This window comes from Ruditapes philippinarum, unplaced genomic scaffold (assembly GCF_026571515.1).
Source record: "Ruditapes philippinarum isolate M1 unplaced genomic scaffold, ASM2657151v2 ctg5413_1_1_1_1, whole genome shotgun sequence".
NCBI lineage: Eukaryota > Metazoa > Mollusca > Bivalvia > Venerida > Veneridae > Ruditapes > Ruditapes philippinarum.
The window spans coordinates 84,114-107,501 of NW_026853605.1; the positions used below are offsets into that span (position 1 = coordinate 84,114).

Here is a 23,388-nt window from a genome sequence, read left to right on the forward strand (position 1 = left end):
CCTCTATTTAGCACAACCAGGTCACCCCGTCCATCCAAGCTGATGCCTTTCCACACCATAACTGACGCACCTCCGGAGCTGTCATGATCAGCAGAACCTAGACTACTCATTGAACAAAATGTGTTTCCAGTGTTGCATGGTTCACCGTGTTTGCTCCATGGTCCATTGCAAACGGGCCTGGCGATGTCAACGTGTCAAGGGGATACGTATGCAAGGTTTCCTCGAAATTACCCTCATGCAGCCTTCTACGTCTGTGTGGAAACACGGGTCCCGCAGCATTAGTAAGGTCACTTTGAAGAGAAGTTGCTGTCGAAAACCTTGCACGACGTGCATGAACGACAACAACCCGATCTTGAGCTGGTGCTGTGACCCTTTGCCTCCTTGTGGGTGTACCATGCAGCCGGTATCTCTTCCAGGCTCTGGTGACGACGGTGTTGTGTCCACCAAGCGCCGCACCAAGGTGGCCCCTGCTACACCATCCCTACAGCCCTCCATTACTGTGCTTCTCTCAAATGTCACCTTATGTTAGTATTCGCCATATCGAAGTTACAGATGTGAGAAATGTAAGCCACTGAATGACAATAAGCTGGTAATGTCGCGGTAGTGTACACACCGTCGAAATCATGAAAATATCGGAGTGTATGCTTTCCATGCTATAAAGACGACTTATTACCAATAAGCCAACACGGAATCATGTCAGGGTACTATTTCAAAACATTGCTGAATCAAAAATTTTAAAAATATGGAAAGAAATCTGCCTTATACTTGTGATTTTTTGAAAATCAACTTATGGTGCTTAGCAAATGTTGAGTAGTATATCGTGTACAAGTCCACTTAACGAAATTGACTTATGTTAAACATTTAGATATAAATATTATATCTGAAGTCAGTCACGTTGTTGAACTTTCGTCGCTCCGAGGTTATAATGAATAATTGTCGAAGTGTTCTGACGGAAGTCATACGACCAAATATAAAATATGTTTGGGTTTTCCGAAAGTTTTGTTGCTGTAAACGTTTTGCACAGACATCTATCAGCTACCATTTACATTATTTACGTAATTGTCTTAGTTCTCGGAAGACGATGTTATGTGTGTTCACAAAAAAGTAACATGCTCATGATTTCACTTTGTAAAGGCATATATTGGATACTAGCACTTGGATTTGTTAAAGTTAACTATGATTTATAATATGTTATGAAAAGGAATGCTGCTATATGGTGACATTTTTTATTTATTATAACTTTATGACATACATGTACATACATTTCACATCCATGTATTTAACATCAATACATAATAATATCAGACCATACCATAATTTGTTTACAGTTCAAATTTTATTTAGTATGTCATAGTTTTTTATATTTCATAAGTCAAAAAATGAATGTTGACAGGTGATAAGAATGCTGTTATATAGTGACATTTATTTTTAATTTATTAATTATAACTTTATGACATACATGTACATAAATTTCACATACATGTAATTTGCATCAATACTTGATAATATCAAATCATATCAGAATTTTATTATAGTGAATGTTTTCTCTAATTTAAATTTTACTTAATATGTCATTGTTTTTTTTAAATCTTACATTAATAAAAAAGACTGTTGAAAGGTGATTTGAATGTTGCTAAATGGTGACATTATTTTAAAATTCATTTATTATAACTTTATGACATAAATATACGTATACATGTATTCATGATAACATACATGTATAATTAATTCTTTACCTTTCTTCCATCTAATCATCTGTAGCCTTTAATCTTGACGTAATAATCAAAATAGTTAAGTTAATGTTGTAATTGTGTATGTAACACTTAAACTTAAAGCCAAAGATAAACATTTTTATTATAAAATAGTTCATAAATCGTACAAATCATGCTTATCTTTCGCATTTTTTCTACTCTGTCAAGATGCCAAGGCAGTTAACAATCAGAAAATACAAACATTTCATCGATTGTGTTGCAATCACATCAACTTCTTGAAAGGCGCATAATGTACTTTATTATAGTGACCCCCCTGAACTTTTCGAGATTCTTCTATTTCGAAACAAAAAACAATCGGAAAATAATTCTTGTCAACTATTGTCAACTAAAACATGATGTTTTACTTCATTTTAACATATTGAATGTGTTCCCACATAAATCTAGTCATTTCATTGAATCTGACCACTACACACGCCTCTCATTGTATAACAATTGGCCACAAACACTTTAAATGATGATTTATTCTTAGGGAATGTCTTCATATCTTCGGTGGTATATCTCATTTCAAAATTTCACCACTTTCATGCTTAAATGCTGAGTGCTACTTAACCCGTTGAAAGGGGGGGGGTGTCTACGGTACCTTGTACTTTTAAGTACCGTTCATGGACAGACTCAATCAAACTGAGCCTGCAACATTTTCAATTTTGCATTTTTTGTTGTTTCTTAGGGATTCTGTTTAGCAGTCGTAGCTAACCAAGCTGCAACAATACATTTTCCTGTATCTTTATTATAAAACTTATTGTTTAAAGACATTGAGTATTTCGTTGTTTGCACTTCGTTTGCGTTAAGAGATAATGCTTTTTGACGTAGGTCTTCTTTTAGGTCATCGCAACACCAATGTGTAATAACGTATTTTATACGGGTCTTTGAAAAACTGGTCTTTTTCTCTGTCTCAATTCATTTTGCAAACTCATGCAGTTCTGGTGTTAGTGAATATGGTATGCAGTCCTAGCTGACGAAAGCTGTTAGTACATGTTATTTGACTACTCTGTATTGTATGTACGATGTAGCCTGTATTTTGGTAACCTGGAATCACTATTGAATAAAACTATTCAGTTGTAATATACACATAAAATAGTAAGCAGAGCGCTAGCTGCGTCCATTCAGTATTATTCAAAACAAATTAGAAATAAAGGATAAGGATGATTTGCAAGAATAGAATTGATAATATTGCCACGGTTCAGAACTGTCACTATTTAAGGGAGAAGATGTGTAAGCGGCCGGAAAGCTCACTCGGTAGAGCCGCGGTACGGTATTCCAGGGGTCCCGGGTTCAAGTCCCGGTCAGGCTGCACATTTTTCTCACCCTGTGACAATATAATTTATTTTCATATTGATAATTTTACATAAAAAGAGGCGAAAACCTGAGCATTTTACATGGGCTGCAAAGCAAAACAATAAGAATATGTTAAAGAAAAAAAACTGGTATCTTATTATTCTAATTTAAGTATATGCAAGTTTGTTTCTAAATAGATCTGTTTGTTTAAAAGGACAGCTGATAAAAAAGACATCTGTTACATTAATAATTCATTATCTTTAAAATGGACTATTTAGTAGATATGGGTTATAGGTCATTTCATCAATAGTTAAGTTTACTTGTCAAGAAAATGGAGGTTTTAGCATTGCTACTTTGTTTCTCCTTAACAATTGCAGCTTCAAAAGGAAACACTTGTAACTGCTCGATTTCAGAAAGTCTTGTTAAATCTCTTGTGCAAAAAGAATTGAAACAATTATTAAGAAAGGAAATTTACCACAAAGGTAATAACACTAGTTTGTCAAATAACATTTTAAATGCGTGTGTTCGTATATTATTTATTTGTCAACTTTATTGTGTTTTCCTGTCCTTTTAGAACTTTTGATGCAAAACTTTTAATTTAGCAATTTGCAAAAATAAGTATGAAAATCCTTATGTTACAGTAACTGTTCAAAATACCAATCAGAACTTAGTCCTTGTTAAGTTAGATATATATATATATATACATATATGCAATTACAAAACTAAAAAGTAACTAGAAATGAAATGAAATGCCAATATACTCAGGAAAAAACATAATTTGGTATGTCTTGTTAAACAAATAAATAAATATCGTATATATAACACTACGAGAAAGCTATGTAAACCTTTATTTATTACATGTTTTCGTTATTTGAATAGGTCGACGCGATATTGATTCTCTAGTGTTTACGAAATGTCCTAATGGTTTTGTTCGTCATGATGACTCGTGCTACATTGCTTCACACGACCTTGCCAATTGGCCGGATGCACTTGTATGTCAGAAGTTCTTAATTAATATTTGTAAAATATTTTTTGTGTCTGAAAAGAATTGTTAGAAATAGACTGCTAATTGGACACTAAACGAGTAAAACGACGCAAGTCATATTACTGTAGTTAAGTCGTTCGTATATAAAACGTATGTAAAATACCACCAGCTATATACAAGTTTCTAACAGGATATACGGGAGAATATAGCCTGCATTAGATAAATGCGACCGAGGACCGAGAAGCTAGCCAGCCTTGTGAAGAATTTATGATAATTTAAAATGTAAACTGTTACTAATGACAAATTCCTATACGACAAAAAGTATTTGTTTCAGCCAATAAAAAATCGAGAAAAATGATATCATAATACGCTTTGTGTAGTATTAATTAAACATCTGATAAAAAGCGATTATCAAGTATGTAATTGATGACAAAATGCAATATTTAACATAATATTTAAATTACTGGCCGGATGACAGGTTTATTGCGAAGCATATGGTTCACATTTGGCCTTCATTGAGACTGAACGTGAGCAAAATTTCTTGGCAAGTTACATCAAATTATTTAAAGGTAAGAAATAAATATTATATATGTATTTCATTCTCTTTTAAATTAAAATACCACAGATCTGAAATTTAATGATGACAATATGAAAATTGCAACAAGTACTAATCATAATTTTGGTAAAAACAACATACGCATGCGCATGCGTCAAATGGGGTGATAAATATTACATGTTTAAATGGGGAATGTCAATTAAACTAGTACTTGTTGATATCGTTTAAATTGAGAATAGGGAATGCTATTGTACTCACCACATTTTGGATAATTTTACTGCAAATTGGTATCTCCAAAACTGCTGAAAGGAATAGGTTGATATTAAAGAGCATAATGTAGGTGTGCATAATAGGTCATTGTCTAAGGCCCATAAAACTAACATAGATTTAAATAATTATGGCCCTTTTTAACATTATCCAGGCTCTTATTTTAATACCAAGCACTGAGAATAGCCGAGCACTCATCGTACTATAAACTCTTGTAAATTCACCTATTTAAACTATTATTTGTTGTTTTTTTATTATTGAAAATATCTGTATAGGAAGTTCCACTGATCACGACTTTTATTACTGGATTGGAGGAACCGATGCCGTGTCGGAAACAGAATGGATCTGGGCTAAAGCTGTTACTCCAGTAAAGGTGGGGGTCAATTTAATATATCTGCAGGACTGCGTTTCATATAAAGTGTGAAGTGTGTCCTAGGACAAAATATCCAACTTTTAGGACTAACGTAAGACCGTTCCAATAAACATTTTTTTCTTCAAGTATTTTCGTCACAGATAATGTAATCATGGCCTGATAATATGCCCTCACCAGATTTTTGAGGGATTCGGCATCTTTTTTAAGATCCCGATTACATATAAAACCATGATTTTAAAAGGATATAACATCAAAAGCTGGAAACTGCCGTTCAGTTAGTAATTTTGTATAGTATTGTACAATACCAACAAATAAAGAGACTTAAGTTATGACATTTTCTTTAAAACGCAAAATTGTCTCAGTTTTTGGTCTTATGACTGATTTCAGACTTAGGAATTTCTATAAAAAGCAGTCCAGCATTCATCATATATGTATTGAGAACACATCTTTTGTACATGTGATCTTCTGGTAGTACATATGAGGGTTAAACATTCAACGCGTATTTTTCGCGATCCTTATAAAAGTGTCCAGTGATATAAGTATACCGACACGGCGACATCACTGTGTTTTAATGACGTATCAAATCCGTTATTCCATTTTATTGTCCGTTTCCCTTGTGGCTGAGGGGTTGCATTTAAGCGCCGAAGGGACCAAAATTACAGTCACTGTTTTTCGCTGCGTTACCGTAATAGGAGACTAAATATGTCCGTATTTCAGGAGACTATGCATCTCTTAGCTACAGCAGGTGAGATGGTTTTGACCCCTGAAGTTGTTTAAGTTTGTAACACACCATTTCCTTCCTCCGTGCTGTTTAAAGAACAATAAATCGTCGATATCGATTTCAACACAAACATTTACACTACTGAGTATTCAAATTAACCGCTTCAAGAATAACTAATAAATGAAATAATGTTGTTTTTTTTTACAATTTCAATAGAAACCTTATTTGCTAAATCAGCAGAAGATGTTATAAATTAAACTATCATTTTGTTCCTTTGAATAATTACATACCAAACCATATTTTTTCAAGTATCTGTTTACATTTTGATTTTTGTGTCGCCTCTACGGAGTAGTGGCGACATATAGGGATCACTTCTCCGTCGTCTGTCTGTCTGTCTGTCCGTCCGTCCGTCACAAAACTTGTCCGGACTACTGCTCTTAAACTACTGGTGCAATTTTATCCAAACTTTAAAGGAATAATCAGTACCAAGTGTAATTGTGCATATTGTCAGCATTTTCCGGTTCAGTGATTTTTGTCAGAGTTATGGCCCTTTAATAATTTTTAATTTTAAATTTTGTCAGGACTACTTATCTTATACCACTAATGCAATTTCAATGAAACTTTACAGGATTGATCTGTAGCTCAAGTCCTTGCGCATATTGCAAGGATTTTACGGTTGAATGATTTTTGGCCAAGTTATGGCCCTTTGACAAAAAGGTGTTTTTTTCTGTGTGTTGCCAGATACACAAAAGCTTGTCCAGACTACTCCTAATAAACTACTGGTGCAATTTCATCCAAACTTTACAGGAATGATCAGTACTAAGCCTAGTTGTGCATAATGTCAGCAGTTTCCGGTTCAATGATTTTTGTCAGAGTTATGGCCCTTTAATAATTTTTATTTTTAAAGTTTGTCCGGACCACCTCTCTTATACCACTAATGCAATTTCAATGAAACTTTACAGGATTGATCTGTAGCTCAAGTCCTTGCGCATATTGCACGGGTTTTCCGGTTGAATGATTTTTGGCGGAGTTATGGCCCTTTGATAAAAAGGTCTTTTTTTCTGTGTGTTGCCAGATACGCAAAAGCTTGTCCAGACTACTCCTCATAAACTACTGGTGCAATTTTATCCAAACTTTACAGGAATGATCAGTACCAAGTCTAGTTGTGCACTGTCCGTCTGTCTGTCACAAAATTTGTCCCAACATGAAATTGGCCATCATGAGGCGACACATGTGATTACTGATCGCTGTTGTTAATTTAAGAAGCAAAGTTGATTTGGTTGTTTATATCTCCTCATTAAACTAGTCAATATGGTCAACAGGTTGTTCTTTCAATAGCTAATGACTTCAGATTATGTCGTTGTTACCATAAGTTTTCGTAAACTCCTTTGAAAAAATAAAAAGTTTCATTAGTCATTATTGGTAAACTTTGTGTAAGAGAATCTGTAGCAATTTTGCTGCTTACTTGTTTATCTTATGTTTGTCTCTTTTCTGTTGTTAAAGTATACACACTGGAGACCAGGGGAGCCAAATAATGATGCTGGACATGCCAGCAAACACCAGGATTGTATGGCCTTTTATGGTAGCACTGGGCTTTGGGATGATGGATGGTGTGAAACGGAACATAACTTCATCTGTGAAATAGAGTTAGAATATAAGACATTTCAGTGTCATTCGTTTTTATATGCCCGAAAGAATTTCGGCATATTATGTTATTCCACTTGGCGTCCGTCCGTCCGTTAGCAATTTGGTTTCCGGAGCTTTACTTAAGTAATAATATTTAAACTTCATAGGATGATTGTCCATATTGGGTTAAAGACCCCTATAGATTTTGGGGTCACAAGGTCAAAGCTCAAGTTCAATATTACCTTAAAACTAAAAACAGTTTCCGAAGCATAACTTAAGTTCCATTTGGCCCACAGTGTTCAAACTTCAAAAGATGATTGTCAATATTTAGTTAAAGAACTCTTTTGATTTTGGAGTCACAAGGTCAAAGGTCAAGGTCACTATTACCTTAAAACTGAAAACAGTTTCTGCTCAATTACTTAAGTATTAATTAATCTACAGCAGTAAAGTTTTATAGGATGAACAGCCAAGTCCAATACATGACCGCTATTGATTTTAGGGTCATTAGGTCAAAGGTCAGGGTTACAATGATCTTTACACTGAAAATTGTGGTTTCTGGAGCATGACTTAAGTTCCATTTGGGTAACAGTGTTCAAACTTCATAGGATGATTGCCTTTATTGAATAAAAGATCCATATCTATATTGTAGTCACAAGGTCATCAAATGACCTTATTATTGTTAACAGTTTTACAACTGTCAAAATTCATAGTATAATCACTTATATTGAGTACATTAGTTATATGCCCTGAATAAATTGCTTGTATTGTGTTATACCCCTGGCGTCTTTCCGTCCATCCGTCGTAGCATTTTTACTTACAAGATAATAACTTGGTGAGGTGCTTTGGAAACAGCAACTGTATATATATGAAGGTTTTTCAGCTATAAAGGAATATTGCTTTTTGAAGGAGATAATACTTTATTTAATTCCAATGTCTTACAAATGCTTCATCCTTACTAAAAAATCACTTTCGGGCATATAATGATCCGTCTAGTGGTGCTCTTGTTTCATCTTGAAAAGAAATATTTAATTATCATTATGAAAAGCTAAGTATTGTAACAATAAGATTCAAAGATTAAATTATCATTAAAAGTTTGTAACAATTCAAAACAGCTAGAGAACGATTTAATAACTAGCGCGGGTATTTAGGCTTAGTTTCGTATGTATAGATACATTAAACATCAGTAAAACATTTACAACTTCAAGTCAACTGGCTTCACAATACTTGGATAAAATTGAAAACTGCAAACCTTAGAAAAAGTCTTAGTAAAAAAACAGCAACATTGAAAATGTTGCAGTGTCGGGATTTTTAGGATGTTCTGGGAAGTAGTGCTAAATTCAAGCTACTTGCTTAAGCAGAAAAAAATAGTAAACATTAAAATAATGAAATACAACCTCAGATAAATCTTTTTACAATGAATCTTTCTTTTAGCCAGAATAATAAGATGGTTTTAAAATTCAAGAAAGTCTTATGACTGACTGAAGTTATTTCGGTTTGACTTGAAAAATATCATTTGAAGCATCAATTGATATTTTTATGTGAATGAAATGACTAATATAACAATATTGTTTAATTGTAGGCTTGATGTGGAACCTAGCCAGATAGTTGGATGATAAGCATTATTATTTGATGTCGATTTATGTACGAAAGCCACAATAAAAGTCACTTTTCAACTAAAGTAGCCTTGTAGTACGTTTATATACATTTCCTTGCATCCTCGTATTATCTAGGTCTTTAAATTTTAACATAATAGTATGTTATATAAATTAAATTAGATTTCATTGTTCTTGATGGATATGACTTAGTTTTCTGAATTTTAAACGATTATTCAAAACCACCTTTAAAAGTTATTTGGTATTCCAACCAGTATTTTGTCTATATTTTCATATAGTCTGTACCCGCGATGGACGATGGGACGATGGTGAAAACGCGATGGTACGATGTTGAAAACAAGATGGTACGATGGTGAAAAAGCGATGGTACTATGGTGGAATCACGATGGTGCGATAGTACGATGGTGAAAACGCAATATTCCATCTCGTTTTCACCATCATACCGTCGCTTTTTTACCATCGTACCATCGCGCCATCGTGTTTCAATCATCGTACCATCGCGCTTTCAACATCGTGCCATCGCGTTTTCACCATAGTACCATTGCGTTTTCACCATCGTGTCATCGCGTTTTCACCATCGTACCTTTGCGTTTTCACCATCGTGTCATCGCGCTTTCATCAAACCAGCGCGCTTTCACTATCGTGCCATCGTGTTTTCACCATCGTACCATCGCGTTTTCACCATCGTACCATCGCGTTTTCACCATCGTAACATCGCACCATCGCGCCATCGTGTTTCGATCATCGTACTATCGCGCTTTCACCATCGTGCTATCGCGTTTTCACCATCGTACCATCATGTTTTCACCATCCTGCCATCGCGTTTTCACAATCGTGTCATCGCGTTTTTACCATCGTACCTTTGCGTTTTAACCATCGTGACATCGCGCTTTCACAATCGTACCATCGCGCTTTCACCATCGTATCATCGCGTTTTCACCATCGTGCCATCGCGTTTTCACCATCGAACTATCGTGCTTTCACCATCGTACCATCGCGTTTTCACCATCGAACCATCGTGTTTTCATCATTGTGCCATCGCGTTTTCACCATCGTACCATCAAGTTTTCACCATCGTACCATCGCGATTTCATCATCGTGTCATCGTCTTCCGGTGGTCATGCGCAATGGTACATCTTTATCAACAATGTATGCATTCTCATTGTTTAACCCCGCAACCATTTTATTTGCGTATCTTTGAGATCTTAGTATTTAAAACATGAAAAATAACAAAAGGCTCAAAAAAAAGAAGAAAAGTTCATCCTTTTGCACAGTACATATGAAGTTTCAATATGATATCTTAAATAGAGTAAAAGAAAAAATGCAAACGTATATCAAGCATATATTAGCATTATATACGTTTGCAATTTTTCTTTTGCTGTAAGCACTCTTTTTATAATCTTTGTAGAATCTTAAAGAAATCTCTTTTTCCTCTCTGAATGTATTGTATGTATGTCAAAGGGTGAGAAAAATGTGCAGCTTGACCGGGACTCGTATCCGGGACACTCGGAATACCGTACCGCGGCTCTACCAACTGAGCTATCCAGCCGCTTACACATCCTCTCACCGAAATAGTGAACAAGTCTGAACCGTGACATACTCCCCTGCTATATTGAAATTCGTCCTCGAATTTCACAGAGTTACAGAGCAATGTAAATTAAACTCTGAGCTATATGCAGTCACGGCCCAACGTTTGGCGCCAAATGTCACCGGGTGAGAAAAATGTGCAGCCTGACCGGGACTCAAACCCGGGACCCTCGGAATACCGTACCGCGGCTCTACCGACTGAGCTATCCGGTCGCTTACACATCATCTCCCCGAAATAGCGAACAGTTCTGAACCTTGACAGAAATCCACTTGTAACACATTCAAACACAGTCGTTTCAAACGCCTATCACTTCTTATGTGCAACAACAACACAAATACAGTCAGTTCAATAGACAGAATTCTATATGACTCCAACTTGTATAACTCAAATTATAAGATTTGAAGTATCTTTTGTTAAACATAAAAAATTTAATTATCGATATTGACAGGGGCTTTTTATTATTACTTCTGTTTCCTGGCTTATATAATTAGGAACAGTCTATTTTGATGATAAGCTTGATGATCTCCCTTTTAAAATTGATTTGCTAATCAAAATGGCTTCTTTACAGTATTGCTAAGGGTGGGGGAGTTTGCATTTTTACTAAAAAATATAATGAATATAGAATGTATCATGTTTATAAGACGCCAATGATGTTGCAAAACTTTGTACATAGGTGAACGCGCGCGCAGATACCCACACACAGTTAAGTTCATTTAAAGCATCAGAATCCACCTCACGCTAGATGTCACTTGATTAAAATGCACATTCAGACCCAAAAATGCTACATTTTCCATGCTCTAAATTCATTATACATAGGCTTATTCTTTCTTCAGAGGAGAAAATATATTCGGCTTTATTTTAGTAAAGTCTCGCCTCAGAAAATCTGTGAAACCCTTCTCCTCTCCCATGCTGTGAGTGGCTATGTGTTGCTGTTCAAATTATATCCCTGTTGTGTGGGACTTATTTAATAATACCGTTCCATGCCTCTTCTCTACAACCATATGCAAAGTGCTTAGATATTTAGTGTGATTGTTTGAATCGGCATCATCGGGCCCTGCTTTCAATTTGCATTGGCTCCTTCAGGAAACGATTTTTTAAGAACCTCACCTCTAATTCTAATATATGGCACATATCAGTGCTTAGATAGCATAATGAATATAACTTATGTACTTTGGTTAAAATGACCCATTGTATTGAAAGCTAACTTTAGAAACTTCTCATCAGAAATTGTGACAACAAGAGATTGGTATATATATATGATCTTATACTTCAATAAGTTTTACAGTATTTGGTTAACATAATATGTACAGACCTTGCCACGATGCTTGTAAAAGAAAGAACATCGAAACACGAGGCTATCTGATTTGTACGAGGGGCGTAATTAATCAAATTGCCGAGTGTTTTGATGTTCTTTCTCTTTTGTATCATAGTCAAACATAAAAACACGTTCCCTGTTGTCATAATATGAAACCCCAGAAAATGTTACCAATGAACGAGCATCTGAATATGATATTAATTTCTATGTATTTTCCCTTTCTCTGTCATCACAATAAGTAAACCAACCAGCAAAAATGAACCAATCAATGGGCATGCTCTGGAGTGCAAGTAACTAATACCTGCACTCCAGTTAACGCACTGTGCATGTATATGTATAAGATTTTACTCTGACAAATTTTCAGCAGAAAGGTCCCCAAACTATGGAACGCCATAGCTGCCTCATGTTGTTACATTTCGTTTTATTTTTCCCTAAAAGCGCCTTATTATGTATAATAGAAGTGTTGGCTTGCCAACGTTTTATGAGAACCTGTCTTAACGAAGTCTTATTAGGTCAAATATTCATTTTCTCTTGTCAAAAGATAGTGCTGACTTGTCTAAACACTGTCTTATTATTTCAAAACGTCATGTTATCATGTGCAAATCCGGTGTTAACATGCCGAATGGAAGTCTTAACATGTCTAACATGCACGCCATCTTTTCGAATTAAGATTTCAATATGTCTGAACACAGACTTGTTTAAATGTGGTGTTGAATTGTCTTGAAATTGTCTTATCATGTGAAACAGTAGTGTTACTTTGTCGGAAGTTGGTGTCATCTTGTCCAAATGTGATCCTGGTATGTTATGACACTATTGTATTATGTTATACTGTCGTTTTGTCTTGTCCAAATGTGGTATTGACTTGTCTAAACACCGTCACATTTTGTCAGACTGCCAAGTCATTGTGTTCAAATTCGGTGTTATCTTGCTTAGAGAATGTCTTTTATGTCAAAATAACATGCTGTCTTGTCCAACTGTGGTGGTAATTTGTCTAGAAATTGTCTTATTATGTGAAACAATAGTGTTATCTTGTCGGAAGTTGGTGTCAACTTGTCAAACTCGTGTCTTATTATGTCGGCTAGCAGTGATATCTTGTTCAACCGTTATATTGACTTGGCTGAGTGCTGTCCTGTTTTGTCAAACTGTTATGTTGCTTTGTATGAGGTGGTGTTATTCTGTCTTATTGTGCCAAAACATCATCCTTTCTTGTCTAAAAATGTAGTTATCCTGTCTATAAAAATACTTATTATGTGAAATACTCATGTTGACTTGCCAATAAATTTTGTTTGTTTGTGTAAACGTTATTTTATTATGTCAAACAGTATTGTTCACTTGTCGAAAGATGGTATTGACATGTCTAAACACTTCCTTATTCTCTGAGATCGCCATGCTATTTTATCCAAACTTTATTTTAACCGGCCTTAACACCGTCTTATTATGTGAAATAATGATGGTATCTTTACAAATTATGGTTATGCACTGTTAAAACGCTATTTTAATTTTTCATGCTATTGTGTCCAAATAAAGATTCATCTCGTCTATATTCGTCTTATTATGTCAAATAGTCATATCATCTTGTCGAAACGTGGTGATGACTTGTCTAAAATTACTATCTTTTTGTCAAAGGGTCATTTTATTTTGTCAAGGTTCGGTGTTAATTTTACTAAACATCGTCCTTTAATGGCGAAGTCTCATTTTTCCTTTTCAAAAGTGTTGTTGAAACACAGTATCATTATGTAGTACACTGGCGTTAACTTGCCAAATTATGACGTTAACATGTCTAAATACCGCCTCATTATGTCAGATAATCGTGTTATTATGTCCAGATGCGATGTTGTCAAAATTTAGTATCACGTGACCAGAGCCCGCGCGGAGCGTGCAAAGATAGAGCAAAAAAGATAACGGGACAGTTTAGCAAAATCCGACAGCGCTTCTCAAGACAGAACTAAATTTGAACAAATTTACACAATTATCAGACGAAATAAGACTTGTTTTACTGTGCTTTACAAGAAAACATAAATTTCGACAATATTAATACTTCTGTTTTACATTTAATAAGAAAAGAATTAAGACAAGTCATTACCCATTTCGACCCAAGATACCACATTTTTTTGACTTTATAAGACTGTGTTTTAACCAGTCAGATCCGTTTTTTGACAAAAAATAGCATACAGTTTTATATAATAAAGCATGATTTAGCCCAGTCAACACCCCATTTCGGCAGATAATTCGAATATTTGATATTAAAAAGAACAACTCAGTAGTTGTACGTTGGCAAACACAGTTGATTTTGACACCAATAAGGACAATGTTAAGCATTTTAAACACCGTATTTTGAAAAATATTCCGATGGCATTTTTGAAAATAAAGATGTGCTTTTACTTAGTCAACACCAAATTACGACGAAGAGAACACTACTGTTTCAAATGATCAGACAGTCTTTTGACAAAACAGCTCCACTATTTGACCAAATAGCGCGGGACCAGTTGACATAAATAGGAAACATTTTCAGAAAAGCCAAAACGACATTTTGACATGATAACACTACTGTTTGAAAAAATTAAACAATGTTAACACAAGTCAACATCACATTTTAAAGGGATAAGACTACTGTTACGCATAATAAGGCAATGTTTAGACAAGTCGACAAATTACAATGGCATTACAACGCTTATATTTGACATAATAAGACGCTTTCTGGGCAAGATAAAAAGAAATGTAATAACATGAGGCAGCTATGGCGTTCCATACCAAACTATGAAACAATAGTAATATAATGAATACAGTACCGCGCATGCTTAGTTAACCGCGCACTCTGCAATGAAACATTTTCGTGTTCATGTCATATCATCTCTCTCGTTAGCATTTTCAATATGAAATCATTAGAGTCAAATACATATGCGCTAAAACTCGAAAACTTAGCGTTGTCAAATATTCATTTTACGAACAAATTATGGAGCTTGTTACAAAAACAGATGTTAAATCCGTCGAAACTGTCGTTAAAATAATAAATTATTTGATGATAAATTAAGACACATTCAGACACAATATATATACAGATCTAACTTGAACTTCATGGTTCAATGGGTGATTTTGTAAATGTATTGTCTAGTAAATGTAAAACGGGTAAAAAGGAATTGTTTCTAGAGTCAAATTTTGTTATATAAGCTTTTAAATTGAAATATGAATTCAGTGTCTATGATTTTAATTGTATATGTAGCTTGCACGTTAAATATATTCAAATGTATGTATTTTACGTGTTAAATTTGCTTTGTATTAATAGTCATATGCAATTGTTTTTGTTGATTTAATTAAGCATTGAACGTTGATACATTTATTTTGAAAAGTCACATAAGCTTAATTTATATCTAGACTATCTATTGCATCATATGAGCTGCGTCATGACAAAACAAACGTAATGCGTTTGCGACACCAGCCTGCGCATCCGCGCAGTCTGATCAGGATCCATGCTGTTCGCTTAGAAACCCTATTACAATAGAGAAACTGATAGCGAACAACATGGATCATGATCAGACTGCGCGGGTGCTGGTCGCGAACGCATTTACGTTGGTTTTGTCGTCACGCGGCTCATATCGTACCTCGTCAACACGGCTATTATCAAGGCTTTCTTTGCACTGGTTACTTCCCTTGTTCAGTACAACGCCATTTACAGTTCAGTATGGATCTGCAAACATTACAAGTAATGTATGATAGATTTCGTGGAACAGTAGATTCTCTTTACATTGAAAGCGCTAATCCATTTCCAAGCAACATCCCATTATCATTTACTAATCTGCCGGGAGTATTTACCATAAGTTCACATGGAGAAGATAGTCTTCCATTGAATCGTTTTCTCAAGAAACGAAAGAAGGCAAGTATACATGTACTAGATGTAGATATAGATCTATTTAGCTTTAAAATATACTGTTGAAGGGGCCAGGGGTGGGTAAGTTGAAAGTGTATAGATCTACAAACGGTATCACAAACATAACCACGTGTTCTTTTGTACAAACAAGGTCAACCAGTGACTATGTATGATTTCGAGACGTTTCGGCCCCAAGACGTATCGGCCCCATACGACCCAACGTTTCGGCCCTTTACCAAATCGGCACCAGAATAAGTACTGTATTTTAAACCGATATATTAATAGCATTTCAATAAAAAAAATAATCAATTAACATATATATTTAATCATTTTGTATAAAAACTAGATTATTATAGTAGTAGGGGGAAAGTATAAATCAATACAAACAGAACAGAACATAAACTTTATTTGAAAAATATAATACACAAACAAACAATTATTAACCTGAATAGATAATATTTTATTTGAATGATTAAGAAGCAAGACACAAAACAATACCGCCAATTAGCATATTAAAAGTATAAACAGTTAATTAGTTACACTTTGAAAAAATTATGTATCTTTGAGTTTAATTAAGATCAAAAGATAATGTTTTCTAAGGAAAAATTGTAAGTAACTTTCTTAAGTGGGTTTTTTTAAAGAAAGTAACCAGCCTTTATTGTTTGTTACACCTTTAAAAACATTAACATATATCTAAATGGTTCAAGAGATCAAAAGATAATAAATAATTATTTAAAGAATTAAAGTGTCATAATTATTTAATTGTAATTAAATTAATTGTTGTAAATCAATCAAGCAATACACTATAGTTGGGCTGAAACGTCTCACGGAAAAGGGCCGAAACGTCCAGGGGCCGATTTTTCGACTGGGGCCGATTTGGTTTGGGGCCGAAACGTCCTGTTTGCCAATGTATTATCTCAGTGTAGCAATTGAATAACAAGTTAGCCAATTTTAAAACATAAAACTGTAAACACTGGAAAGGTCCAGTAAGAAGTGTCCGTCATATCCATGCACCATTTTAAATGTAAGCCAAGCCGGTTGTCCAGGCTACTATGTTGTAACAGTATTTGATTTACATACTAAGTACAGACCTTATTTTTTACCCTATGTATCATTTACACTACTACAAGGCCAACAACGGTCCAATATTTTCGCCAAAAATGTCTGGCCCTTAGAGAAAAAAGCAACATGTGTCGCTGATCGATTAGCAATTTGACACTTAACTGGCCCCTTATGCGGTAATATCCCCAAACCAAATCAGCCCCTGTGCAAAAACCAGCCCCTAGATGTTTCGGCCCTTTTCTGTGGGATGTTCAGCCCTGTTTTGTTACATTTAAAAAGGAATTCTTATACTTAAAATTGTTAAAAAATTGCAGTATATTGATTGATTGATGGCACACAAACAATATTTATTTTATATTTGAATATGTTTCTTTCAAGGTGTAACAAATTTGATTATTAATTTATTTATAGCTTATTGCTAATATGAGCGGTTTAAACTTAGTAATATCAAAGAAAACTTCAAAAGTTTTTAACTTATGATTTGTTGTAATTTCTTGATAATATTTTAAATTATTATTGTAACCTTCTGATTGAAAATCTGTCACTATAATATTATTCATTTAAAAAAAAATGTCAGGAACTCGTAATATACAAACATGACGCTACACAACTTGACACTGTTCATTGACCAGGTACATGATTGTATGGATGGCACCTCTAAATTATGGACTAATATAACATCTTTGTATAAATAAAGTCATAATAATGGGTTATATTTTAAGTACGGGAAGTACTTCTCATTATACAAAGTAATGGGTAATTTTGGTATCTCCTATCAGGCCTCATAACTTATTTTTATCAATAAGTTGCAGAATCTTTAAAAACAATGGCAAAATTGAACAGAAATACAACCCAATACATGTATGACATGTTGATTTCTCCTTCAACTGCCACTAAAAAACAAAAAGGCAAAATTTGATGTCTTGAGTGTTACGGCATCACTTTTTTTCTTGAGTAAATAGACCTGTGCATAATGGAAAATTGCAACATCAAAGATGCAACATACAGTCTTACTGTATGTCTACCATTTTGTATAGTGCCTGTAACATGTTCTAAGTAGCATTTCAATGATGTTAATTTGTAGTATATTTCGCAACATGATTGAAATGGAAACTGGCACTTCACAAAACAGTCATTTATGCTAAAATCTACTAAAGCTAGTCCAGAAAAATATAAATGTTTTTATGGCCCGCCATGATATTGGGCAAAATTGTTCAATAATAAAAAAAACCCTGTCCATCCATCCATCCCTGCATGCGTCCTAAAATTCATGTCATGCATCATTCAGTTGCCAAAAGTGTTTAGCATAATGAGACAGTGTGTCATGCACAATACCTAGACCTCTAGATGCTAGGTTGAGTTCCCATTAACTAAACATTAAGCATGAATCACATAAATAAATAAAGATGCACATAGAAAATATATACATATTGCATGATGTGCAAATATAAAATAGGGCGTTCTCGACTATTCTCAGTGCTTGATAGTATAATTGGGCATAATATTGTAAAAAAAGCTTGGTACAGTGACCTCCTGTACACAAGTTGAGTTTATGATGGTGAACAAGTGTGCAAAGTTTCAAAGCCGTATGTTGATAGATTACCAGTCCTGAGGTGGTACAAAAAACTTTAAGTAAAACAGTTAGTGAAAAAAGGGGCATAATTCTGTCAAAATGCTTGATAGAGTTATCTTCTTTTTCCGGTTTTATGCTCCAGCACAGATGAAACTGAGAAATTTGTACTCTGCCACTCTAAGATTAATAAGACCTTGTGAATATTAAAAGGCTGTTTTGATCCTCAGCCATCTGTCCTGTTACTTTAAAAGGTCTTTTATTGTGAAAACGTTATGAAATATCAACTATGCTGTCCTGTAATAATATCTATATTTATATAAATCATATTATCCAGTGTCCAGTGAGTAACATAATTATATGGTGGCGAAATCTGTGTTGTTAGACACATTTCTAGTTTCCCTTTATCATTAGGTATAACTGAATGGTTAAGTTAAATTTACTGTTATTTTTTGTACCTTGTTTATGGGTCCAGAAGGTCAAAGGTTAAGATCACTTCCAGGTCGAAAAAAAAAAAATCTACCAATCTTTAATTTTACATACTTTTTAAAGTGATTAAGTCTAAAAGTGTATTACATTTAATGATTGTCCTCTTTTTCTTATTCAGGGATCACACATCAAGAAATTAAAGACAGAAGATGCTGATGAAGAGGTATGTTAATGTTATATAATTTAATTTAAAACTGGAAATGAAAAAAAAACACACATAGGGATTCAGGGTTAGTCATTAACTTTTTTTAACCACTGGACCAATGGCCCCAGTAGCCAAAAGAGTTTACTAGACCTGACATGATTTTAACTGAACCAAAATTTTGTTGTACCTCAATTTTTAGCTCACCTGTCACAAAGTGACAGGGTGAGCTTTTGTGATCGCTTTTCGTCCGGCGTCCGTCCATCGTCCGTCCGTAAACTTTTACTTTTAATGACATCTCCTCATAAACCACTTAGCCAATTTCATCCAAACTTCACAGGAATGTTCCTTTGGTGGTCACCTTTAAAAATTGTTCAAAGAATTTAATTCCATGCAGAACTCTGGTTGCCATGGCAACCGAAAGAAAAAACTTTAAATATCTTCTTTTAAAAAACCCTAAGAGCTAGAGCTTAGATATTTGGCATGAAACATCTTCTAGTGAGTATTTACCAAGTTTGTTCAAATAAAAGCCCTGGGGTCAAAATTGGCCCCGCCCCAGGGGGTCTTTTATTTTCCCTATATGCATATAGTAAAAGCTTAAAATATCTTCTTTTAAAGAACCCAAAGAGCTTGAGCTTAGATATTTGGCATGAATCATCTTCTAGTGAGTGTCTACCAAGTTTGTTCAAATAAAAGCCCTTGGGTCAAAATTGGCCCCGCCCCAGGGGGTCATTGATTTTCGCTATATGCATATAGTAAAAACTTAAAAAATCTTCTTTTAAAGAACTCAAAGAGCTTGAGCTAAGATCTTTAGCATGAAACATGTTTTAATGGGTGTCTACCAAGTTTGTTGAAATAAAAGCCCTGGGGTCAAAATTGGCCCCGCCCCGGGGTCATTGATTTTCCTTATATGTGTATAGCAAAAACTTAAAAAATCTTCTTTGAAAAAGCCCAAATAGCTAGAGTTTAGATATCTTCTAGTGAGTGTCTACCAAGTTTGTTCAAATAAAAGCCTTGGAGTCAAAATTGGCCCTGCCCCAGGTGTTGTTGATTTTCCTTATATTTGTATAGCAAAAACTTAAAAATCTTCTTTGAAAAAACCCAAATAGCTAGAGTTTAGATATTAAGCATAAAACATCTTCTAGTAATTGTCTACTAAGTTTGTTCAAATAAAAGCCCTGAGGTCAAAATTGGCCCCGCCCCAGGGTGTCATTGGTTTTAACTATATGTGTATAGTAAAAAAACTTAAAAAAACCTTCTTTTGAAAAAACCCAAAGAGCTAGAGCTTAGATGTTTAGCATGAAACATCTTCAAGATTATGGGTGTTCTACCAAGTTTGTTCAAATATAAGCCCTTGGGTTAAAATTTGCCCTGCCCGGAGGGGGGGGGGTAGTGGAAGGAGGGGGTAGATCATTTTTTTTCATTATATGTGTGTAGTAAAAACTTAACATCGTGAAACATCTTCTAATGGGTGTCTTCCAAGTTTGTTCAAATAAAAGCCCTGGGGTTTAAACTGGCCCCGCTCCGGGTGCCTTTATACAGGTGAGCGACCTCAGGGCCATCATGGCCCTCTTGTTTATATTACTACTGTTTAAACCTTTTATTTGTTTGCTTTTAGAAAAAGTTTTAAAAAAGCCAACCGTTATCATAACCTGTCAGTGGCTCTTGTTGTAACTAATATTTACAAAATTTACTTAAAAGTGACATAATTCACATTTTGCTGTCAAGTTAATTTGAGCATTATATATATTATATACTATTATAAAATTTGTGATTGACCAATAATTGATCATGAAATATGTGTGTAATACAATAAAATATCTACTTAAATAATAAAATGACTGCCTCAGTCTCTTTATAAGAATTGAATGTTACCTAAAAGTTACCTACCATAAATAATAAACAGAGTGCCTCAATCCTTTTAAGAATTGAATCTTACCTATACAAGTTTAACAAAATTATTTATCTTTTCCCTGAAGGTCATAGACCCCAGTGGTACAATATGCAAAATTTATAATAACATCATAGGGGCGTCCGTGGCCGAGTGGTTAAGGTTGTTGACTTCAAACCACTTGCTCCTCACCGCTGTGGGTTTGAATCCCGACAGGGACTTTGGATTCTTTCATGTGAGGAGCTATCCAGCTAGCTTACAGAACGTCGGTGGTTCTACTCAGGTGCCTGAAATAATGCACGGAGGTGCACCTGAGGTCTTCCTCCACCAGTAAAGCTGGAATGTCGCGATATGACCTATACTGTGTGGATGTGACGTAAAACCCAAAACAAACAAACAATAATAATATCATGCAGACGTGCATCAATATTAAATTGACATGATCACATACATGCATTATAGTATCACATTTTACATAGGAAATGGAAACATATATTCACCTATTTCATGATGTACATGTAAATTGTAATAATTCACATTTTCGTTGTGTTAAAAGTATATATATGCAACATAAGATTCTGTACTGACTTTACATATTAACGGCCTGAGTTACACAGATGGTTGGTCCCCAATCGGTCATTTAATTTTAAATTTACTCGCTGTTATGATCGGTTGTCATGCGTGATTTTATTTCTGGTTTTCTGTGTAAACGGCCAACGGTGACAGAAAGCAAACTCAAACGGAGTTAGATCGGTAATAAAAATGCTGAAATACTATCGGTTTTTATCGTTTGTAAATCGGAGCTTAATCGAGCGTAACACTAATTAATCAGTGTTTGATAGATAGTCATCAGTGGTTAAACACTTCTCGTCAGATATCTTTGTCTGATCGGAGATATCGGTGGTTAACAGCTTGCATATCTTGGATATAGGTTGCTGTCGGTTATTTGTAGAATATATTCACCGGTCTAGAATTTTAAACATGTTTAAAAATCCCAATCGGTAATTTTTCACCGATAAAACTTATCTTTCTCCAATAGCAGTTGATAGGTGGAAAACAGGTGACCAATAGGTGATATCGGTATTAAATACATTGTCATCGGTTCACTCCATAATTTGGCTAAAAAAAACTATCGATCAATCACCGATGGGTCTGTGTAACTGGGGTGTAAGACTAGATCTATCACTAGTGAAATAGATGATTTGACAGATTAAAATCTTTCTCAATTGTATATTGAATTTAAATCATGTTGATAAGGATAATCACATTTCAGGCAAAACTCAGGTCAAATGAAAAACTTTGTTAAACCAAAAATTCTTTTAAATTGAAATATAAAATTTCTCTAAAACTGTGTTTGCTAAAAGTGAAGTTTATTGGCGACGCCGGTGAGCGGCGTCGTCTATTATGGAACGCTTTTTATTTTTGCCTATGGAAGGAGCTGTTATTATTAGCAGTTAATTTCATGTTGTGTTTAATTAGTTTTATTTTGATTCGTTAAAAAAATCAAGTAAACAAAGGTTTATTATATTTGTTTAATAACTTTTTATAAAAAAAAGCATGTGCATTGTTGATATATTTTCACGAAATTTTTCAGGTTAGTTTAACAGGCTGGGGGGTCCCTTTAGTTTTTTAATGCACAAATTACAAACCCCGGATTTCGAATAATCGTTTGGTCTAGAATTGAGGCCGTATCAGTTCATTCATTCATTTATACATTTTTCAAAAATTTTCCTACAAGAAGGAAAGTATCACCTGCAATTGAGTATAAGGATAAGGTAATGGAAACTGTTGTAAACGTATTATCCTATTGATTTTATCCTATTACCATTTTCTGTTGCGCAGATGGTTTGTTTTACAAAGTGTAACCAGTATTCCGGATGTTGAAAGCTATCCGATTTTCTGCAAATTACTTGCTGGACAAACATGGCCAATCTATTTTTATGAAACATTACATTAATTTGCATGCTTGATAAAACTGAAAACCTGCCAGGGCATTTCATTAATTTTGGCTGTTTAAGGGTGTTCTTTTTGGGGTTCCAGGTTTTCTTTATTTAAGGGAAGAACTCATGTTTACTAAATTATTTGTTCTTTTCTGTTCTCATCTTAGGTATTACTATTAAATACTATTTTTGTTATATATAATTTCACACAAGTTGTAAGGGTCATCAAAAGCATGTTTTTTAGGATCTTCATATTTATTTAATATAAACTGGGAATTATTATGTTATGTGCATACATGTATATCTTAGACCAGTTAGATATGATATTATATGTAGAC

General features: G+C 34.4%; 1 protein-coding gene across 1 annotated transcript; it reads left to right on the top strand.

The window, feature by feature from the left end:
* Positions 1–3,378: 3,378 nt before the first annotated feature.
* LOC132737321 (perlucin-like) lies at positions 3,379–9,250 on the top strand. The gene is made up of 6 exons (XM_060724586.1): positions 3,379–3,529; positions 3,927–4,039; positions 4,511–4,601; positions 5,131–5,228; positions 7,453–7,595; positions 9,155–9,250. Exons 1-6 carry the CDS (start codon positions 3,379–3,381, stop codon positions 9,186–9,188), a joined length of 630 nt encoding a protein of 209 aa, XP_060580569.1. The 3' UTR covers positions 9,189–9,250.
* The last annotated feature ends 14,138 nt before the right edge of the window (positions 9,251–23,388 follow it).

Bases quoted from the DNA above. Each gene is read 5' to 3' on its own strand.
- LOC132737321 (XM_060724586.1), top strand. From the start codon at position 3,379: ATGGAGGTTTTAGCATTGCTACTTTGTTTCTCCTTAACAATTGCAGCT. The intron at 4,040-4,510 runs GTATGTCAGAAG...GCCGGATGACAG, and splicing joins CCAATTGGCCGGATGCACTT to GTTTATTGCGAAGCATATGG. The intron at 7,596-9,154 runs GTTAGAATATAA...GTTTAATTGTAG, and splicing joins AACTTCATCTGTGAAATAGA to GCTTGATGTGGAACCTAGCC.